We start from the raw sequence: 16,170 nt of genomic DNA, 5'->3' as shown, positions 1-16,170 counted from the left end.
TTAAGAGATGTAACTTGTAAGAAACAGAAGGCAACGCAAAAGGGAGAATCAAGAAATGGTGATCTACTAGGTCTGCTGTTGCAATGCAAAGAACAACAGGGTAGTGATGGCAATAGAAGATGCAATAGAGGAGTGCAAGCTGTTCTACTATGTTGGCCAAGAAACCACAGCTAACTGGCTTACAGGCAGGCAAGAGAAGGCCAGACAAGAGATTGCGCAGATTCTTGGAAAAGCAGAACCTGATGTTGAAATCTTAAACCGGCTGAAAATTGTGAGTACGGATTTGTCAAATAATTGAACCTTCTTATTATCATTGCCAGTTTGGTTGCCCCGTACTTGCAAATGTTCTCTTATGCCGTATAATTTTCTTGTCATCTCTTATCTTGCAATCAAGTGGGGAAGAACTGTTCGATGCATGTATGTGGCGGATAAAGAATTCAAATGGACGCAAACTGACTCAAAATCAGACGAAAAGAGAAAGAGTTGTTTCATTTATGAAGCTTGCAATTAGAATTGAGTAAATGGTGTTTTACTCTATATTGGTACTGAGTTCCACGCCCTGGCATGAGGGATCCTTTCTCAACCTGGGAGCGTAATGTGCTATTTGTCTATTACTAAAAATTGCTAAACCAAATTGAGTCTAGAGTGCTATTCTTTTCAACCAGATTACACTAGCATCAAACCAGAATGGAAGAAATGACTACTAGTTTGAAAAAAATAAGGTTAAGTTGACTATCTGTTGCAGGTATTCGGAGCAGCTCAGCGGCTGTGATCAAATTATAAACTGAATACCGGTCTGTACCCTATTGTTCTTTCATTTTATGCTCCTCACATTAGAAATGAAAAATTGAATGACGGGGTAAGGGGTGTAGAAGTTACTTTTTAATGTTTTTTGACGAAATTAAACAAATATTTCTATTGAATAGGGTATCTATAGTACAGAAATTACTCAAGCATAAGGACACTTAGTTAAATTTTTATAGGATATGCACTGTACAGCATCTTGATGGCAGGTTCAAGTCAACATTAGCTCTCTTTTTTTTTTGATAGAAAACTGGAAAAATTTAATAAGCTGAAGACAGATCCGAAACATTAGTTCAATTCAACATTAGTTTGATGAGTTTAATAATGATCCAATAATGCAAGGTGGGTAATGGTCAAATGCATGTACTAAATGAATAATTCTTAATAAGATTCATCAAAAAGTACAATATTACTCGTTTACTTGTGGGATATTAATTTAAGCCTCTGAGATCCTATACATAATGATGCAACCAGCGAAGGAATCAGGGTGGGCCGGTGGGGTGGTTCAAAGGTCAACGATGAGCCATTGTATAGAAACGTTCTTCATAGTATTTAGCATCACGAAACTTCCTCAAGAACACCCAAAGCTTCAGCATCCACAAAGTAGTTAGCAGCATGGAAGCCCCCACTTTGATGGTCCTCTTATCTTCCTTTTCTGCACTTTTAGCTTCTTTGTGTATCCTGAAACTTGCCTATTCCCTTTGGTGGAGACCCAAATTGATTGAGAGAGAATTGAAGCAACAAGGGATTGGAGGAACCTCTTACAATTTTCCTTATGGAGACAAGCTAGCTACCAAGAAGCTGATGCTAGAAGCATGGTCCATCCCCATGAGTTTGAACCACGAAATTATACCTCGTGCCAACCCTTTCCTTCATCAAATGGTGCAGACATATGGTTAGATCAACTTTGTCTGTCTCTGCATTCTTTTCTGATTTTTTCAGTCATCCAGTACTGATCATTTCATCTCTAGCCTCTTGGAGAAACCTTCATGGATCTTCCCATTTCAACATATAAGGACTTATAGAGAACAAATCTAGAATGTATTCTACACGTATTATAGGTGATCAAGTGGCGCATAAATGTTATTGGAACATATGTAAACAAGGGATTTATCCTGTTATGTTTTTAGTTTTATCTGATGCATGCATGATACTTGTCAAGAACAAAGTATTTACTGTGTTTTATTAGACTTTTAGTCGTATGTGCGCCTAACTGACTATACGGAAGATGAGTAAAAATTACTACATGTGATATGAAAAATAGTAGTAGAATTTGGCATGTTATGACAAATAGCTCAAAAAATATTTCTGCCGACCAAAAGTAGAAATCATGGCTCCGTTGGCTTGTGTTGTAATATCATTGAGGAGCATATATATATATATATATATATATATATATATATATATATATATTGATGGTGGCATGGGTTCAAATTGCAAAAATAGGAAAAGTATGTCTGAGTTGGAATGGAACAATGCCAAGATTGATATTGGGGAAGGCAGAGTTGGTGAGGTTGATACTGAATAACAAGAATGGTCACTTCCAAAAAACTCCACAGAGCCCGCTTGCAAATCTTTTGACGCTGGGACTCTCAAGTCTCAACCTTGGAAGGGGACAAATGGGCCAAGCATAGAAGAATAATTACCCACGCATTCCATCACGAGAAGCTGCAGGTAGTTTCTGCTTTCTCATACAAGGGATTTGCTATTCCTACAAGATTAACAATTTACTGTTCCGCTGCATGTGCAATGGTCGGAGGAGTAAGAAAAACATATAATTTTTTTTACACAATAATTTCTAAAAGAAGGACTGAACCGCTCCCGACTAAATCGAGTGCATTATGTATTCTAGCAAAATTTTAGAAAATCTTGGATTGAAATGCAACTTGGGGTTTAGAGCACTCGACCTACACACAAGGAGGGACTTGTATCCCTTCCAGTGGCCAACTCAATTGGGTTGGGTTGGTTAACAAGGCTCATACTTGCTTCTAGAATATCTGAACAAAAAAGAGAGAGAGAGAGAGAAGAAAATAACCCTTAGAATTTCAGGCATTGATGAATTATCAGCAATTCGCACTTTGCACCAATCTTTTAGGAAATCCTAGATTGAAATGCAAGTTGGGGCTTCAAAGCCCCTAACCTACACCCAAGTCCTTCCCAGATGGCAAACTCAGCTTGGTTGGGTTGGTTAGCAAGGGTTGAATTTGCCTCTAGAATATTTGAACCAAAAAGAAAGGAAAAACGTGTTTATTTAGAGGTACTAACGAAATATTCTTATTCATTTAGAGGTTCTAAAGTCTTTTTGATAAAAAATGCCATCAAAATATCTTGATTTTTAACTGATTTAATCACTGTTCTATAAATTGATTGTACAAGTTAGTTAATTTTTTTTTATCAATCGTCATCACTACTCCTACTCTATCTTAATCTAATTACGGGGAGACCTAACTGGACCTATGGAGAACCAATGGGGACAGAACCACCACCGGATCAAACGGATGCACCACGCACCGGTCTGGATCTTTTGAAGAACCACAAATGTGATAAATTGGTGGGTTCGAAACCTTGCATCTCATCCCACCAAAGCCTTTAAGGTTTGGTGGTGGCCACCAGCCTAAGGCTGATGGTTAAGTTAGTTAATTGCTATAGGTGATAACTTAGGGTGCAAGGTAAAGGAATAATAGTTTAAGGTGCAAATTGCCATTAGCCCTTAGGTTTCGACAAAGATTTCAAAATTTTTTTTAAGAAAAGAAAGTGAAACATCCTTCACTAAATGCATGAAATAAAAGGAAGGGTTAATTACATCTATCTCTTAAGAGTTGACCAAAGAACCATACAAATCCTGTGATCTGACCAAATTAAAGTCAAATCTCACAAATATCCCCCATTAATTGTCGTTAGAAAGGATGCTTACATCAGTAAAATATGTCTAAAGGTACCAAAATACCCCTTCTAGATTGAGTTGATAAGAATTACCTCTCTTGAGGTTTTTCCAAATTACACGTACCTCCTGAGATTTGTCCAAATGGCAAAATGAATGATATAGCTTATGCAAATTAGTCTAATGCTTTAAATAGCCAAATTTTTATTAAATTAACATTCACCATTAGTAAATTGCAATGGATTTTTTGATTGAATCCTAAAAATTTTCATTAATTAATAATTTTTTGTCCGACCATTAGGTTACAACTGTAAGTGTAACAAAATCCGTAGTCATATGACATCATTAATAATAGTGTTTTGGTTATTGATACATTTTCTTTAAACACCATCATTATTATTTTTCTATAAAAGAACCCTTTTTCATGTCAATTTGCAAATGCTCAAATTCTTTTTCTAAAAAAGCAAATAAATATTAAGGATAAAATTTTAAATTATATTATGAATAAAAGACCACATAGTCTAGCTCAAAATTATTATCGCAATCTGGAGTTTACTTTGAAATAAATTTGATAATTGATATATGGAATAATGGGTTGGGAAAGTTTAGTGGCGAACGAAATAAGCCATAGAAAAAAAGAGAGGAGAAAGTAAGAGGTTTTTTGGTTTTCATTTCTTAAGAGTTAGTAATCGATTGTTTTCTTTTAGTTTGAGTTTATTTTTCTTGGATCCCATTAAGGGGGCTTCTTTTTTTTTCTTTTTTTTTTTTTTAAGAAAAGTGGTTGGCTATTAAAATCTTAAATTGCATTTTGGCAAATTATAAAGTCCTTTTTGTAATTTGGACAAATCTCAAAGGAGATAATGCAGTTTTCTGCAGAGCGTAATTTTGTCATTTCTCTACTACCGTTAGTTATGTTTGAATATTGTTACACATAAAGGGGCAATTGTAATTTGGACAAACTACGAGGTTCTCCTAGTAATTTGCTTAAACCCCGGGAGTAGGTCTAATTAACCTTAAAAAGAACATTTGTGAATCTGATGTCAAAATGGTTACCCATCAAAGATACATGTTCCCCAATAATTTCATGCAATGCTAAAATTATGCAATAACTTTATTGTCATTCGGCCACCAACTGTATCATAATTCTGCAAATTATGCTAAGGAAGAGCACGAGCTCTGAATGTTGCATGCATGGCTTGGGTATTGATGGAAGTTGCATGCCTTGAGTATTAAGGGAAGTGAACCTCATCCCTATGTAATTATGGAAACAGGGAATGGTACCAAAGGTTTTAGCAAGTTGTTGCAATCTCATTGATCGATGGAAGATGCTGCTTGCATCTGAGGGACGAAGCGAAATTGATATCAATTCCGAATTGCATCGTCTCTCTGCAGACGTGATTTCTAGAGCAGCCTTCGGAAGTAGCTATAAGGAAGGAAAGAAGATCTTCGAACTTCAAAAAGAGCAAGCCGTGCTGGCAACTGAAGCATATCGGGCCTTGTACCTCCCAGGACTCAGGTAGATTTCCATTTGTAAACTGGAAAGAAACAAATATATCATAGCTCGAATTCATCCTTTTGTGTTCTGTTTTATAAGGTAAAAAAATCAATGCAATCGATAGATGAATCGTCATTTGTTTTACCTCTAAAGTTTGCTCGAACGGTCGCTTATACAGGTTTGTACCAACTAAGAAGAACAGAAGGAGATATCAGGTGGACACAGAGATCAAAGCAATGTTAAGAGTTCTAATTTGCAAGAAGCAAAAGGCAATGCAAGATGGCGAAGCGGGTAATGCTGATCTACTTGGATTGCTGTTGCAATGCAAAGAAGAAAAGGGAAATGAACTGACAATTGAAGATGTAATAGAGGAGTGTAAGCAGTTCTACTTTGCCGGCCAAGAGACCACTGCTAACTGGCTTACATGGACTCTTATCCTCCTGTCTATGCAGCCGGACTGGCAAAAGAAGGCCAGGCAAGAAGTTCTCCAAAATTGTGGAAAGACAGCCCCTGACAGAGAAATTTTGAACAGGCTCAAAATTGTAAGTATGAATATGTTGTTGAGTCTGTCCAAGATACAAAGAAATCTTTTGCTGTGCGCTATTACCTTAGCAAAAGGTAGCATGAAACTTTCCCCATCATCTCTTGGTGTTGCTATCTATTAACCAGTGACTACAACTGTGGGAGAATTGCTTAATTTACCTCCATGAATTGTTCTTGTAGGTCACAATGGTGTTGTTTGAAGTTCTAAGATTATATCCACCGGCAACTTGCACGGTGAGATATACGGTCCAAAGAACCAAGGTAGGGGACATTTCCATCCCTGCAGGGGTTGAAGTTTACCTACCAATAATGCTGTTGCATCATGATCCTGAGTATTGGGGAGATGATGCAGAAGAATTCAATCCAGAGAGGTTTGCTGAAGGAGTTTCCAAGGCATCAGGGGATCAACTGGCATTTTATCCCTTTGGCTGCGGACCAAGGATTTGCATAGGCCAAGACTTCGCAATCATAGAAGCAAAATTGGCTCTGGCTATGATTTTGCAGCACTTTTCATTCAAGCTCTCACCTTCATACACTCATGCTCCCTGTGCCGGATTTACTCTTCAGGCACAGCATGGAGCTCCGATTATATTGAAACCCATTTGAGGATTCTTTCAGGACAGAAAGGGCTTATTGCTACGGTGACTACAAATTGGTAAATAATCATGTGGAGATTTGGCTGGATTTTGCATTTCAGCGGGTCAATTAGAGCAGTCCCTTTGCCATGGCAATTATATTATTAAATATTTGTACCGGCGTGAACTAAAAATTCGTGCCAATTCAATAATATCAAAGTACCATTTGGACATATAAGGTGCAAGTTTTTACACATACTTAGGAGATTCACGGTGGATTACACTCTACTCTATATCAGTATTTTACTATTTCCTTTTTTATTATATTTTTACTTACAATGGATTACATTTCACGTGATATAATAGTATGGGTCCATAATCAAATCAAATCAAATATTTATTTTAATGAACGTTAACTTGCACCATGAAATGAACGTTAACTTGCACCATGAAATTTTAGTCGTTGTCCATGTTTAACCAAATTTATCCGTTGTAAAAAAGGGTCTACTATCTCCTCTTTTTCAGTAGCATTTATACACATCATTCTAATGATACCTATGATGCTTATTACACGGCCGTGTCATGGGACGTATTAAAGGTGTTCTTAGGAGTTTAAAAGCCTTCTGATGACATGCCATTGGAGTTGCTCTTAGGAGTTTAAAAGTGTTCCACGCATCTGAATTAATTCCATTTGCAGCCATAACTTTATTGACTGTTTTTTTTTTTGGAGATCTTTTGTCTCTCAATTCCTCTAAACATAGCAATTAATCAGGGCTCTCAACAGCCGAAGCATCATCTCAAGTACAACACTACAATGCTGAATTAATCACCTATTGCCCCTTGGCCATGCAGTGAAATATTTCTTTAGGAAAGCAAACTCCAGAAAAAATCCTTTACAAGATCATGCGTAGCATTTAATAAACTTAACCTATCTCCAAAAAAAAAAAAAATGCAATAAGTCAGAAAATGTCGCTGTCTCAAATATTTCTAAGCTCACAGGTACATCCATTGGCTGCATTCCTTTCGTCCCACCTCTAAGTCCTAAGAAAAGAATTAATAACTTTCAGTTTAATCATAAACTTTGATGCTCAAAAATTATTTAGTTTTTGAGGATTTAGTTTTTTCTTCAAATGGACAAAAACTGACCCAAAGGCGACGAGAAGAGAAAGAGAGATGCATAAAGGGACCATAAACAACAACTATTTCATCAAATTTTAATGTAAGCATCCCCTACTCATTGAGGATCAAATTTCAAAACGACCCCAAGGGCCCAAACATTACTTTTAAATTTCGTTTTGAAACTACTTATCAAGAGAATAAATGCTTTGTTTGCTAGTGGGATATTAATTTAGGCCTCAGAGATTGTACTACATATGATGTAGAAAAGTGGCGAGGATGTAACCAGCGAATAAGGGTGGGTGGGCCGGTAGGGTGGTTCACGGCGACAGGCGGTTTTCCGGCTTCCCCCGTCCGCCCTTCCCCTTGCCTGCTCACCAACTCCTGTCCCTACCCATACTCTCCGGGTGCATCCGTTCCGTCTCACTATCATTATTAATTTTTAGGGAAAAGAGTTCTAATGCCCCTCCAACTCTTTTTTAAGTTAAGTTTTAGCTTTTTAATAATTAACAATAAAGGTTTGGCCCTCGATCTAATAAAATAGCATATTCGTGGCCCTTCTGTCAAATCCATTGAGTTGTTGTCGGTCAAAATGGTGTTGTTTGAAGTCCTAAGAGTATATCCACCGGTAACTTGCGCGGTGAGATATACCGTCCAAAGAACTAAGGTAGGGGCCATTTCCATCCCTGCAGGGGTTGAAGTTTACCTACCAATAATGCTGTTGCATCATGATCCTGAGTACTGGGGAGAAGATGCAGAAGAATTTAATCCAGAGAGGTTTGCTGAAGGAGTTTCCAAGGCATCAGGGGATCAATTGGCATTTTATCCCTTTGGCTGGGGACCAAGGATTTGCTTAGGCCTAGACTTCGCAATGATAGACGCAAAATTGGCTCTGGCTATGATTTTGCAGCACTTCTCATTCAAGCTCTCACCTTCATACACTCATGCTCCCTACACCAGGCTTGCTCTTCACCCGCAACATGGAGCTCCAATTATATAGAAACCCGTTTGAGTATTCTTTCAGGGCAGAAAGAGGTTATTACTACTGTGATTATTGATCTTGTGGAGACTTGACTGGATTTTGCATTTCTGCGGGTCAATTACAGCAGTCCCTTTGCCATGTTAATTACATTGAATATCAGAGTACCTATCTCAAATATTTCTAAATTCACATGCACATACATTGGCTCCATTCCTTTCGTCCCACCTATAAGTCTTAAAAAATAACTAAAAACTTTCAGTTTGATCACGACTTCTTACTCTTTGTTTTTTTTTTTTTCCCTGTCAATCAACAACATCTATACTATTCTATTCTACAAGGCGGAGGAGCCAAACTGAGTAATATAAGGGGTTAGAGGAAAGACAGGTCTATCTAGACCAAACTGGTTTTGCATAATTGTCAGTTCTACCAACGGAGATTTTTTAAAATTTAATCCATGCGTTAAAAAAAAATTATGTGCATGCATTAATTTACAAGAATTTGCAATCCCGAGTTGTTTGTTTCCACTTTTGCTCGTTGGCATTAATTATGTTTGTTTCCATTCGACAACAGAAGATGAGGAAAAAACAAAATAAAACAACGCTAATTAGTTTCCATTTTTTTTCCTAAACACCAGAAAACGCAGAACATAAATTATTGGAGATGAAGAAAATGATTGTTAAATATAAGTGTAAATGTGTACTTTTTAATTTCAATTACCGATAATAGAAGAAGTTTTTAATTTTAATTCCAGTGTAAAAATGTTTTTAAGAAACAGTGATACACATTGTAAGTTTATTGCACGAAGTAATTATACTAGTCAATAATGAATGATTTCATATCATATGCAATGTGAATTGAAACATTGGCAAATTTGGACAGAAAAGAACAGATTGGGGGCTGCCTATCACTTAAAATGAGTCATATATTCCCTCGGTCCATTGTTCATATCAAATCACTTTTTCATATTTTTCATTGTTTCAAAATTAGAGTCATGCTACACTATTTTTCTTCTAACGTTTCATCCTTGCTCTCATAGAGCATGTGCTAGAAAGTCTAAAGAAATTTGATAGGACCTGCTATTTATTATCCAGTTGGAGAAGTTACAGGAGTACGTGAGACTAACCCTCACTTTAACATTGACAGTATTGACAAACCAAATTGGGTTTACATATTTGTCTCTGACTACAATTGTAAACTTATTATTGTTAGATATTATCAATACACTTCTAACTTACCTACCTCTTGATCGTTTGCCAAATCAATTATAGAAAAGATCAAGAAACAAAAATAAATAAAAATAAAAGAGTAATATACAGTACATCAAGTCGTTAACAACATCACACAATATGCAGGACGTAGTATACAATAAATAAGGTAAAATACAGAAAAAAAAAAAGGAAAAAGATGCAATGTCGTCTATTGCTGCTTGCTAGGAAAGATTATATGTTTTCTTCTTCTCGGCCCACAGCCAGCGGTCTCTCCATTTCCTATCATCTGTATAGTAACCAATGAGAATTTCAGGAATGTGTGCGATTTTTGTGTAATCTTCACTTTCTTCCTTCTGATTCTCTAACAGCTTCTCTCTCAATTGAGAACTCGTCTCATACAAAGTCAGGCGCTGAAGATTGCTCAAGTGCTGAATACCCAAAGGTAACTCCTCTAGTAATGGAAGTTGTTGCAGAAATAGTAGATGCAGACGAGGCAATGCACCCTCCTCCACTCTCATCCATCTCAACCCTTCCATCCTCTTTAGGTGCAACCTCTTCAGCATTAGAAACCCTCCAACCTTGAAACACAACTCTTCTCCCTGGTAAGATCCACAGAAATTAATTTCACCCAAATTGGGCAAATGTTGGAGGGATTCAAGCGGATCCTCCTCACTCCTTAACCTGCTCCAGTCCAAATCTATTCTTATCAAGCCGTGAAGACGAGCTACCCATTGTGGCATCTTTTCTAAGCGGCCACACAAAAACAGCATACGAAGAGATTGAAGAAACAAAGAAGAAAGAGAAGGATGATGATGATTTAGATCGATTATATCATGATCATCACCTTTTCCAATTGAATCAACACTTAATTCCCGAAGACTGGTGAGGTTGGCAAGGGAGGAGCAGAGCTCCTTTCCATCTTCTCTTCTTAACTTTGTAATATATAGCTTTTTTAATTGGGTCAGCTTTCCTTTCTCCTTAACTATTGTGGATCCACTACTTGCATCTATGCAGTTTAATTCTTCTAGGGCAAGAAGCCCTCCCATATTTGAGGGAGCTTTAAATCCATGAAATCCATAATCATCATCTGAAGTATCAACTGGTTGATATACTCTGAGAACTCGAAGCTTTTGCAGCTTTAGGATTTCCAAGGGCAATTCCCTAACTCTGGTGTGACCCAAATCCAGATACTCCAAATGTTGAAGCTTTCCAATGGCTTTCGGGACTCTCTCCACTCCTGTGCCACCTAGATCCAGATGCTTGAGATGAAACATCTTGAAAATCTCATTTGGTATTTCCTCCTGGGTCTCTTGACCACCCAAATCCAAAACCTTTAACAGCTTACTACTCCTTGAAACTTCCGATAACAGCGTTTTGAATAGTAGCTGGTTCGTGGATTCAATCGTAACGAATGACCGAAGGTGGTCAAAGCAATAATTTGGTCTTTGTTGGTGGTGCTGGGTGTTGTTACTGCTACTACTATGAACTACTAGACGGCGTACCTTCTCGGACGGCCACATCGTTGGTTGTCCGGTAGTAACTGTGACCATGTTTTGTCCCCTAGACTTGAGAAGAATAATCTCTCTCAATAGGTCATGGATTCGACAAGTGTCGGGTGCTTCTTCGTAAAACACACCAGTCACTTGAATTAGGCTTCTATTGACGAGTTCAGTGAGATAACCCCAAGCTACATCTTCAATACTCCTTCCTTCTCTCCGTTCGACATACCTTTCAGCAATCCACAAATTAATTAGTCCTTCGCATTCTATTTCATAATCCTCTGGATAGATACTTGTGTACAACAGGCATGTCTTTAGATGCCAAGGCAAATCACCATAACTAAGAGAGAGTATCCTTTTAACTCTGTCCAACTTACCAGTGCCTTCTAATTCACCCCCAAGACTGCCTCGAACTATCTCCCATTCCTCTGTTCTGTTTACATCTTTCAAAGCCAAAAGCCCACTGATTGCAAGAATCGCAAGGGGCAAGCCCTCACATTTATCCAATACACCTTTGGCAACATCCATCAAATGGCCAGGGCAACTATTTCCCTTAAAGATCTTGTTACAAAACAGGGTCCACGAATCTTCAAAGGACAGTGACTCCATTCTGTGGATATAACCTAGAGATTCTGTACCAGAGGCAGAGGCTACATCAGCTTTCCGAGTTGTTAGCATGACACGGTTGCCGTAACTACTCTCGGGCAGTGCAAATTTGATGGTATTCCAAAATTCCACGTCCCATACATCATCAAAAACAATTGCATACCTTCCAGCTTGTTGAAGAAAATCTTTGACAATTTTTTTCAGCCCAGTGGTATTCAAAGACTCGATCGATTGTGGGACTGGTTTCTTCCCTTCCTCGTGTAACTGCCGAATCAAGTCTTTCAGGAGGTACTGAAAGTCACATGTTTGAGAGACAGTCACCCAAGCACGAACTGGGAAATGCCTTCTGACTTCAGGATCCTCGTGGACTCTTTTCACTAGGGTAGTTTTGCCGAGTCCTCCCATACCAACCACTGAAACAACTTTCAGTTGGTGATCATCCCCTTCGAGGAGCTCAGAAATAAGACGGTTCTTGGGCTGGTCAATGCCAACTAATTTAGCTTCTTCCACAAGCAATGCGTCATCTCTGCTATAGCGCCAGGTTGTGTTGTTCACAGCCGAAAGTGAGTTGGACGCTGGGGCAGAGATACCATATTCGGATTGGTATCTTTGATGAGCTTCAGAAATACTTTTGATTCTGGACTTGATGCCTTGTATTTCGCTAGCAACTCGATGACGAGCTCTCAAATTCTTGATGGAGCTGAAAATTCTCCGAACAGAGCCGTAGAATCCTGTTGCGCGATGCCGAGCAAAGCGAGCTAAAAATTCATCAAGAATGTCCTCAGTGTCATAAGCAGCATCTCGCACTTGCTTGATCCATTGTTGGAGCGTGGGTTGAGCATCTTCTTCTTTTGCTTCTGCCTCTTGCAGGAAAGCTCTCATTTGCTCCAACTCATCCCTGATGAATTGAACCTCTTGCCGAACCCCTCCCAGTAGTCGTCCCTCCTCGCGCAGAAAAGTTGACAGTTGATCCAGGACAAAAGAGAGAACTGTTTCTGCCATTTTCAGTCTTTCTTTCTAACTTAAGAACGTTGGGGAAGGCGGCTTCTGGTTTATAGGACAGCCCACTTGCAGTATCTTGAAAGGAAGAAGGAAGAGGAGGCTATAGATTCATAAGCTGATGAACTTCGATGCTATATGGTGCAGTATTTATCAAAAAGAAAAAGAAAGAATTAGCCAATTAGAAGAAACTAAAGCAAGAAACATGATTGTGAAAAACGAAGCTGCCTTACCTTACCTGCCACAATATAAAATCATGGAAGCCATTAAGAAGACTGTGTGCTTGCACATGTCTTCGGGACCTTCTTTCAACAGTGGGTCCTTTGGTGGGATAAAGATAAAGGAGCATCTTTCAACTGTGGGTTCTTTACGAGGGGAAGGAATAAAGTTAAAACGCGGTTGGACTGGACATTATTGATTTCATTGACGAAGAAATAAAACTACAACAGGGTCTTCCGCTCCCCCTGCCGACATCTATAACCTCCTCCTCCTTCCATGGAACTAACTGCCTTTTCTTTTTTTCCTTTTTTTGGTTTGCCCCGCCTTGTTTGGATTGCTGTTTTCCGTCATTTTTCGTAATCACATTTTTCTATTATCTTTTTCCTTCACATATATCAAATCGCTATAATAATTTTTTCATAAAAAATTATGAAAAATGCAATCCAAACACGTATTTGTAATAAAAACGGATGGAAACTTTAGGAACAAACCACTCCAATACGGTGTCTGACCAAAATTTTGGTATAAACATACCTCTGTGTTTTAGTAGTTAGAGAGGAAAGACCACGAGGGCAATGATGTCGAAGCATCGTGCAAAAGCAATGATGTCGAATTATTTAACAAGGCATAAAGCAGTAGTGTCTGACCAAGTTTTCCAGTTCAGAGCAACTCAGCATCCCTCCTCCTCCTCCCTCTCCTCATGACAAAAATGACAGTTCTGAATCAAATGGAAGCCAGCTATGAGTTTTCCAGGAACATGTGATGCGGAGGAAAGTGAATTTCCCTCCAAATGGAAGCCAGCTATTAAACTGTTCTGGGCAAGATACAAACCCTCCAGCTTCTTCGAGGTTCCATATTCCCATGGTATCTGTCCGCTAAATTCATTTGTTGACAATATATTTGAATTTGATGGCAACTGGCCGTTTAACTTATTTGAAGTTTAATAATGATCCAATAATGCATGTACTGAAGTGGATGGTAGGTTGAAGAAATCACTCACCCCAATATACAAACGTTTATCAAAACAATAAAGTGTAGTACAACATTATTACTTGTTTACCAGTGGGATATTAATTTTATGCCTCAGAGACTGTACTACATATGATGTAAAAAAATGGCGATGATGTAACCGCGAACAAACGAATAAGCGTGGGGCGGTAGGGTGTTTCAAGGTTCAACGATGAACGATTGTATAGAAACCTTCTTCATTGCCAATCAGAATAACGAATTTAAATGTTGCCTAATCATAATCATATAATGTACTCCAAGACTGTACTCCAAGTTCTTCATTGAGGAAATAAAGGTTTAAAATTCAACTGTACTCCAAGATTGTAAACTTCAAGTTCTTGAACTCATGGTTGGGTTCCTCGAACATATGAACGATTAGTAAAACAATCTAAGCATGCTGTCCCGAGCACCCTTGGTATTTTTCCCAAGACCCAAAGAAAGAAGAATAAAAACCCAAAGAGAAAAATGAAAGAAAATTGTGTGCAGAATATGTCTTAGGATTTGATCTATTATAGTATGTTTGATTGTTCTTCTAATTAATCAGGAGACTGCATGCTAACTTGATAATTTGGTAACAGAATACCAGTTAGCATTTCAAAGAGTCTTTTCTTGTAATTGAGCTGAAATTGTTTACATTGGTATTAGAAATAAGGGGGTAGATATAATTCTAGAATTCTCAAGGGAGTTGAGAAAATTTTTTTGAAAACCTTAGACGAGGATTTTGAAAATTTTCCTTTTATATACCAATTAACCTCTTATGAATTTCAGTTAATTGCATTTTGTAGCCGTCAACTATACCCCAATTCTTACTCTTTGGTTCCTAAAATTTAAATTGGGGTACTGTAGCTCTGAAACTATATCCTAATTCTCACTTTAATCCCTAAACTCTAAATGTATACACTTTAATACCTAAACTACACCCTAATTCCCATTTTGGATCCCCAAAACTCTTTCTTTTCTTAGATTATTATTAGTTTGATTTTCCTTCTATGCCCTTGCAACACATAATCATACCACTCAAATGACTTGTATTCCATTAGTTTTGGAGTTTTTGTTAACGATTTTACTTAAATGGTACTGATTTAATTAGGGATGGCAAGAGAGTGAGGATGGGGCGCAATCCCTAGATCCCTTGTCTCCTGCCCCATGCTCTAAAATCTCTCCCCCGTCTCCATTCCGTCTCCCGCTTTTTCTACCCTTACCCCATCCCATACCTCTGCGAGTGCCCTTACGATTATTTAATTATATTTCATTATATATATAACCTAAATAATAATATTACAAATCACTTTTTTAGTTTCTTAGCTAAATATTCATTGTGAAATCAAGGTTAAAAAGCATTTTTTATCTTTATTAATTCATTTATCTACTTTTAATAGCAAATCTAAACTTATAATCATCATATTTGTTTAAACAACTTACAATATGTTAAAAAAAATTGAAGTAAACTAAAAATAACCAAATCATCATATTATTTAAAAATTATGATTTTTTTAGCTCCCAAATTATAATAGATATGCATATATTATTGACTATAACTATAATGTATATAGCAAATCCAAACTCATAACCATCATTTTTAATTTTATTTTTATTTTTTGGAAAATATCTTACAATATGTAAAAAGTTTCAAGTAAATTAAAAATAATCGAATGATCATGTTATCATACAATTATGATATATGCATACATTATTGATATGTAATTATAATATGTATATGTATAAATGTAATTATATAGATATTTATTTTTCAAAACTTTCTATTAACACATAAGACGGGGCGAGGCATGGCCGGGGTATCCTTCCCATCCCGCAAGGGGAGAAAAATCCCCCTCGCCCTACCCCTAACTCCATGACTGCACGTAACTGCAACTCTGATAAACTCAAGGATTTTGTCCTCAAATGCTTACCTAATCTCATCTGAATCATGCGACGTGAAATTCCAAAGTAGAAGACTATGGTCCATGGGCACAATTAGGATATTATTGAATTTGAAACCCATTTACTAAGCATCCCCTAAATATGCATTCAATGTTATGTGCCACATCAGCAGTATTAAAAAGTGGAACTATGTCATTTTGCATTGAATAGATATAATGGATAAAGGATCCCGTCTACAAGGCCATCCCTCGTTTAAATAGTTTAAGAACTAAAGTATCCCAATATATAATTTAGGGACCAAATAGGAATTGAGGCATAATTGAAGGATACAAATTAGAATTAACCTCTATAAAT

The 16,170-nt window shown here is 37.5% G+C and overlaps 3 protein-coding genes and 1 pseudogene across 3 annotated transcripts; 2 read left to right on the top strand and 2 right to left on the bottom strand.

Moving 5' to 3' along the window:
- Positions 1–1,406: 1,406 nt before the first annotated feature.
- Positions 1,407–6,535, top strand: LOC113707046 (cytochrome P450 CYP72A616-like; annotated as a pseudogene).
- Positions 6,536–8,006: 1,471 nt separating this feature from the next.
- LOC113707044 (cytochrome P450 72A397-like) lies at positions 8,007–8,414 on the top strand. The gene has a single exon (XM_027229197.1). It carries the CDS (start codon positions 8,007–8,009, stop codon positions 8,412–8,414), a length of 408 nt encoding a protein of 135 aa, XP_027084998.1.
- Positions 8,415–9,825: 1,411 nt separating this feature from the next.
- On the bottom strand, positions 9,826–11,631 carry LOC140013748 (disease resistance protein RPM1-like). The gene has a single exon (XM_072063827.1). It carries the CDS (start codon positions 11,629–11,631, stop codon positions 9,826–9,828), a length of 1,806 nt encoding a protein of 601 aa, XP_071919928.1.
- On the bottom strand, positions 11,617–12,983 carry LOC140013163 (putative disease resistance protein At1g50180). The gene is made up of 2 exons (XM_072062262.1): positions 11,873–12,983; positions 11,617–11,735 (listed from the first exon to the last, which is right to left on the bottom strand). Exons 1-2 carry the CDS (start codon positions 12,709–12,711, stop codon positions 11,693–11,695), a joined length of 882 nt encoding a protein of 293 aa, XP_071918363.1. The 5' UTR covers positions 12,712–12,983; the 3' UTR covers positions 11,617–11,692.
- Positions 12,984–16,170: the final 3,187 nt, after the last annotated feature.

The sequence above is a fragment of the Coffea arabica genome, chromosome 8c, assembly GCF_036785885.1.
Source record: "Coffea arabica cultivar ET-39 chromosome 8c, Coffea Arabica ET-39 HiFi, whole genome shotgun sequence".
NCBI classification, from domain to species: Eukaryota; Viridiplantae; Streptophyta; class Magnoliopsida; order Gentianales; family Rubiaceae; genus Coffea; species Coffea arabica.
The sequence above is the reverse complement of the archived record's forward strand: the minus strand, read 5'-3'. Positions and strand labels throughout refer to the sequence as shown.

Coding starts and splice junctions, on each gene's coding strand:
- LOC140013748 (XM_072063827.1), bottom strand. CDS start 11,631: ATGGATGTTGCCAAAGGTGTATTGGATAAATGTGAGGGCTTGCCCCTT.
- LOC140013163 (XM_072062262.1), bottom strand. CDS start 12,711: ATGGCAGAAACAGTTCTCTCTTTTGTCCTGGATCAACTGTCAACTTTT. Junction 11,736..11,872: donor TTTCTTCAACAAGCTGGAAG/GTATGCAATTGT, acceptor CCTCTGGTACAG/AATCTCTAGGTTATATCCAC.
- LOC113707044 (XM_027229197.1), top strand. CDS start 8,007: ATGGTGTTGTTTGAAGTCCTAAGAGTATATCCACCGGTAACTTGCGCG.